We start from the raw sequence: 5,784 nt of genomic DNA on the forward strand, positions 1-5,784 counted from the left end.
AAGAATTCGTTGCTACCAAATATATACATAATTAATAATATATATAATTCATTAAATTTTTTAATTTTTATATATTGGATTAAGAGCCTCCATTATTGTCGCGAGTGAGAAGGAAAATCTAGGGAAAGTCATAAATTTTTTCGACAGCTTCCGGTCGAATATATCGAACAACTTTTCTGTTCTAAATTTAATAAACCGGGACAAAAAATGCTGAAAGCCCCGTAAAAAAGCGGCGCACAATGGCGCTGAAATCGAGTTTCGAGCTCTCGTAAATTGCACGTTTGACTGGATTCGAAGGGCACGGGGTCACGTGTCGCTCGAACAAGGAGAAGGACATTTTTATTCCTCCTCCCTCACCTTTCACCTTTTCTAAACCCACCCCTCCCCCGCCCTCGCGTATGCACGCGTGAATGCGGTCTACGCGTTGGATTTCACGTTGGATCGTGCCCCTCCACCGACTCACCAGCCTGGATTTATCGGCCGGGAAAAAGGCTCGCAGGGGTATTCTCGTAATCCTTTGCTTGTGGACCACGTTGCCGGCCCCTTTGATGCGTGGGCGTGGGCCACGCAAATCGAATCGGTCGCCGTCTCATCACGTTCCGTCCAAATCACAGCCATTCCGCGTAACCGAGTCCGATTATAATTTATGCCTCTCACTCGTCTTCCATCGGCTTCCGTCGTCTCACCTGCACTTTCGACCGATAAAAAGAGAAGAGATTCGAAATCACACGAAAGAAGAGGGGGCTTTTATCAGAGGCTAGCAATCTTCGAGAAAAAATTTTTTTGAAAGAACATTGTATAATTTCCTCGAAGTATAGATGAAATAGGTGATCGTTGAAGTAGACACGCATCATTTGATCAAGTTTTAAGTTAAAATTTGAGGAAAGAATTCGATAAAGTTTTCGTGCATCTAGTTTCTTAACAATTTTCATGTTATCTATCAAATTATTATTATTAATAATAATAAATTTCTTTCGTTTCGATTCACTTTTATAATAATAATTGCAAGTATAATTAAACTTACGATAATAAAAATTAAACTATAGCAGGATCGTTTTAGACAACGAGCTTTGCATGTTTCGTAACGTGTACACGGTTAATTCCTATGGCGTACACGGTGTTATGAATAGCGAGAACGTGTGCAATGAATCGTGCAGCGCGTGCAACTCGTGGAAAGGATATTCTATAGAAATCTGGGTTATTCCGCGCATCCGACGTTGATTATAATTTATTCCGGTCCCGGGCAGAAATGCTTCCGTCGTCGGCGAAATAATCTCTATCTTCGAGATCGTGTTGCAATACATCACGAGTCGTGATTCCATCCGTGCTCAGGATGTGAATCTCTGCTATGATTTACCCAGATATATCTCTTTCCCCAATACTCAATAATCTTCTCGATAAATACACTAAATATTATTTTCTTTGGATAAACCTTTTCGACGTTTCGTTGATTATCAGATTTCTCGAAATGTTGAAATTTAGAAAAAAAAAAGAAATTAATAACTATTCCAAAAGAATCCAAATATCTCAACTTACTATTTATTAACGTATTACTCGTTATATGATTGATAACAAAATTAAAATTAAAATTCAAAGGACAATCTTTCCTACGATATCTGTCTTGTTCGATTAAATAAACGTTGCTACTAAAAAGCAATCTTTTTCTACTTACTTAAATAAATAATACTTACTTAAGTAAAATAACGTTTGAGAAAGAGACGTTTCCTCCTCGCGTTTCACACAATTCTCCAAACTTGGAGACGCAAGTGCGGAAAGGAGGGATTCACGTGGCCACCTTCCGCGACCTACGAATTTACGAACATCCTGGAACCTACCACTGGATCCTCCCTTCCCCCTTTCGACATGTATCGCATCCAGACCGACACAAATACGAACGTTTCGCTGTCGACACGCCACGGGCATGTTTTCTCAGCTGGTGCCCTAACTCTCGATCTCGAACGATCCTCCCTACCCCGTGCACCTTAGCCAGATCCTGGTGGATCCTTTCAAGACACGGTCGGCTACCCACAAAGGATCTGCCCTTTCATACGCACGTTATTATACTCTTTACAGAATATCCGTTCCACCTTCTCCCTCGTTCGAGCGAGTAGAGGAACGAGGGAAGAAGAGGTAGAAGAAGAGATGGAAGGAAAAAGGAGGACTCTCTCTGTCTCTATATATACGTATATATATCTCTCTCGGATAACTAAGGCTTGCGTGTTGGTGTTTTACGCCGTGTGTACGTGCATATACGCCCACGCTTTGTGAAGATCGAGAGAGCTGGAGGGCAGGGTGGACGTTTCGACGAAAGCCTCGAGATTTTCTCGTTTAATTTGTTGTTATAGCTGCTTGAGACGCGAGGATCGGCCCATCCCCCTCGATCCTCAAACATTCATTATGTTTTTTTGTAACACATCCACCAACGCGACTGGAATTGCGGCTTTTACGCGCCACCCTGCTCGCTCCTCCGGAGATCTGTATTTCGCCTGTATCCGTCCTGTGTGTACGCCCGTCTTTATTAATAGAGGGAAGAAAAAGGGATGGATCAGAGGGTTGCCGTTGTGCACGAGGGCGGAGGCTGCGAAATGTGAACGATATATATTTAGAAAGAGGTAAGAGATGAAATATTAATTTTCTATTATTCAAGATGTTTCGTATAGAATTGTGCTTATTATGATTATGTTCTTATTTTAGAAATGTTGGAAGACGAAATTTGTGAAAAAAATAATTTTACAATGCATGAATATTCTTCGCATATATTTCCACATTAAAATCAGCGTATAATCGCGTAACACTATATAATTCTATAATTTATCATGTAAATTTTGTACCACGAAAAATTGAACCTTTTCACAAAATAAATATATATATATATATATAAACGTAATGCGATAAATCCATACTCACATCGCACGACATATTTTTCAGCTTGCACTAAGAACGATATGACGATATATAGAACAGATAGAAATTGCACTTGACGAAACTCAATCGAGCAATTGATCGCATCTTATCGACGGCTGCGTCACGGTTTTGCATCTGATGCGATTAGAAGGCGGTATTATCGCGGTCCATTAACGATTGTTTGTTAAGAAAGAGCAAGTCAATCTTCCACGTTCGACGAATCGTGATGAATGCAGCTCAGACAGCCTCGAAAATCTAGTGAACCGTTTACAGGGCCTAGGCGGATCCCTTCTGTCCGATTTGCCACATTTTCCTCCTCCCTCTCTTCTCTGTCAGATCTTGCTGTTACCTTCTCCAGACGAGGATTGGCAAGATCCTTGGATTTCAAGGAGAAAGAGAAAAAGAAAGAGAGAGAGAGAGAGAGAAAGAGAGAAGCGTACTTCCCTCTGAGAAATTATTCTTCGATAAGGATGGCTCGTTAATATCTTCCTACACGATTCGTAAACGTGCTGAGGAAAACATGGCGAGCGTCTCTGGAAGGAAACACTGGCCCCATGCATTCCAAAAGAAGAGGATTTCTGTCTTTCACCGCTGTTTTAAAATCGTCTTCCGATATCATCCCATCGCGATCCACGTCCAATTTTTTTATTAACAAATCTATCAAATCCTGTACAAAGGAAAAATGTATTGGCAATGTTTTAGAAAAATAGATTGAATATAAATGTAACACATTTTTTTTTTTATTTATCGCACAATAGAATCTCAGAATCAGTAGAAATTGATATGAGAATCAGGACAAGGTTTCTTCAAGGAATTTAAATTAAAGGCGAGATAGAAAATAAATATATTATTAAGGTTGTTACCTTCACGGCTTCGTCTGGGTTTTCATCGTTTTGCAGTTTAATTAAGCAACCACGCATCATGGGAAATATGTGCTCCTTTTTTAATTTATGAGTTCTGAGATGATCGTATGTCTGTTAAATTAAGAAGGGTAGTATAGAAGAATGGATTAATTAAAAGGAACAATAAAGATTGAGAAATATCGAGTTACTTGATAAGCAAAATGAATCTTCTCCTCTATAGTTCCCCGAAGAATCACCGAAAGACTTTCGATCCAATTGTCACAGTGTATCTAATTGGAAATTATTCTTTGCGATAATCGATCGATTTAACCATCACCCTTGGTTTAAGTTGATTATAATATTTCATAAAATATTAATGTTACCTGTAAAGCATTACGTTTGTCGATTACTGAAAATATTTTATCGATCAATAGATGGCGAATATTTTCCGTGAAATCGAAACCAGCATGGAACAAATCTCGAAATAGTATTCTGCTTATGGGACCCATTATCTGAATGCATTTTCGATGAATAATTGCCAAGGCTGTTCGAAAAGTAAATCGAATTAAAGAGAAGAGGAAGAAAAAAAATTGGTGGTGGTTACTGTAAATTTCTAACCTTCAACTTCTCTGTAATTGAAATGCGTGTTCCGTGCCAATCTTTTAAATTTATTTACGTTTTTTGTCCTAAACACGATCTCCGCTAGAGTATCATTTAACATATCAACCGCCTGTTCCGCCGGCATTTTGATTACTTTCTTTTATACTTGTAAATTTTGAATATAAAATTTTGAAATTTAACGAAAGATGTTTGTCCCTTGAATGATGCCACGTATCATTGGATTCGATTCTTTTTAAGAAAAAAATCGATACATACTTCTATTTTTTAAATTTAACTGTTTCGAGTATTTCGACGATGTTAAGGCATGTTGAATTTATAGTATTGATTAATTTATTTGTAATATTAAATTTTTTATTGTAAATTTATTTGAAATATAAAGAATTCAGAGTGTCTTTCATCGGCCCATTAGCTCAGTTGGTTAGAGCGTCGTGCTAATAACGCGAAGGTCGCGGGTTCGATCCCCTCATGGGCCAAGTATTCTTTTTTGCAATTTTCAAATATTTGCAAATATTTACGAAAAAGTTATTTATAGATGTCGAGCTTTATCGCTCGATAACAATTTGTCTTCAGTTTCCCTTATCACGTACATTCTCACATACGTTTATCATTGTATTTCGTGTTTCATTATTTATAACCAACAATTTTCATTATATTCGTTTAAATTTCATAGATTTATATAATCAATATATCGTTTACACGCTACCAATTTCGCAATCTCGTGATAAAAGTGATAAGAAACGGTTGGTTACGAAACGTTACGTCGCGATAACACGTTCAAATACAAACAGATGTAAACAGATTCGTTTAATCTCTTTTATCGCTAAAGAAACTCGTAAGAAAGATTACATGTAAATAAATAAAGCAGGATTTGTCGCGAAATAATTCACAATAAGAAGAATGTCATACAAGATTCTCACGCGTGTCCCATAAAATCCAAGCGAGAAATAAAACGAAACGATGATCGGTGGTTCCGATCGTCGTAAAGAAAGGCGCCGATAAAATGTCGTCTAATGATATCGTTCAGAGATAGCGAGGTAATAAACAAGGCGCAAAGCCACGGGGATTTCGTGGATCTCGTGTAAAAACGTGGAAATGGTTTGAAAGATCATCCGCAAGGGTGAGCACGAGGCGTTCTGAGGACCATTGGTCACGTGGAAGGGGTTGTCGACACGGTGACTGGAATACCGAATATGGGAATTCGTGGTCCGGCAAGAATAAAAACAGGAGTGGAATACGAAGTTTTGGCCTTTTCCCGTGTTACATGCGAATTGTCGCATGATTTCGAGGAACAGAACGGAAAAAAGATATTAAGATTCTTGAAGGATCGATGCATTGAGCTTACTTTTATCAAAATCATATATATCATTACGTTTCTATGAATTTCTGTTAACTTCAGAAATAAAAAAAAAAAAAAAAA

General features: G+C 38.1%; 1 protein-coding gene and 1 non-coding gene across 2 annotated transcripts; one reads left to right on the forward strand and one right to left on the reverse strand.

Moving 5' to 3' along the window:
- Positions 1 to 3,382: 3,382 nt before the first annotated feature.
- Positions 3,383 to 4,491, reverse strand: LOC122712164 (EF-hand calcium-binding domain-containing protein 1-like). Its single transcript, XM_043931577.1, has 5 exons — positions 4,365 to 4,491; positions 4,130 to 4,290; positions 3,956 to 4,036; positions 3,768 to 3,878; positions 3,383 to 3,571 (listed from the first exon to the last, which is right to left on the reverse strand). The coding sequence occupies exons 1-5, from the start codon at positions 4,489 to 4,491 to the stop codon at positions 3,383 to 3,385; spliced, it is 669 nt and encodes a 222-aa protein (XP_043787512.1).
- A 275-nt stretch (positions 4,492 to 4,766) lies between these two features.
- On the forward strand, positions 4,767 to 4,840 carry Trnai-aau. Its single transcript has one exon. It is a non-coding gene; the product is annotated as a tRNA-Ile (tRNA).
- The last annotated feature ends 944 nt before the right edge of the window (positions 4,841 to 5,784 follow it).

This window comes from Apis laboriosa, unplaced genomic scaffold (assembly GCF_014066325.1).
Source record: "Apis laboriosa isolate Shangri-la unplaced genomic scaffold, ASM1406632v1 scaffold19_cov150, whole genome shotgun sequence".
Classification (NCBI taxonomy): Eukaryota; Metazoa; Arthropoda; class Insecta; order Hymenoptera; family Apidae; genus Apis; species Apis laboriosa.

What these genes read in the sequence shown, in the direction of transcription:
- LOC122712164 (XM_043931577.1), bottom strand. Translation starts at nt 4,491, where the DNA reads ATGCCGGCGGAACAGGCGGTTGATATGTTAAATGATACTCTAGCGGAG. An exon ending in AGATTCATTTTGCTTATCAA is followed by an intron (nt 3,879 to 3,955) that starts GTAACTCGATAT and finishes TTAATTTAACAG; the next exon opens with ACATACGATCATCTCAGAAC. An exon ending in ACCCAGACGAAGCCGTGAAG is followed by an intron (nt 3,572 to 3,767) that starts GTAACAACCTTA and finishes TCCTTTGTACAG; the next exon opens with GATTTGATAGATTTGTTAAT.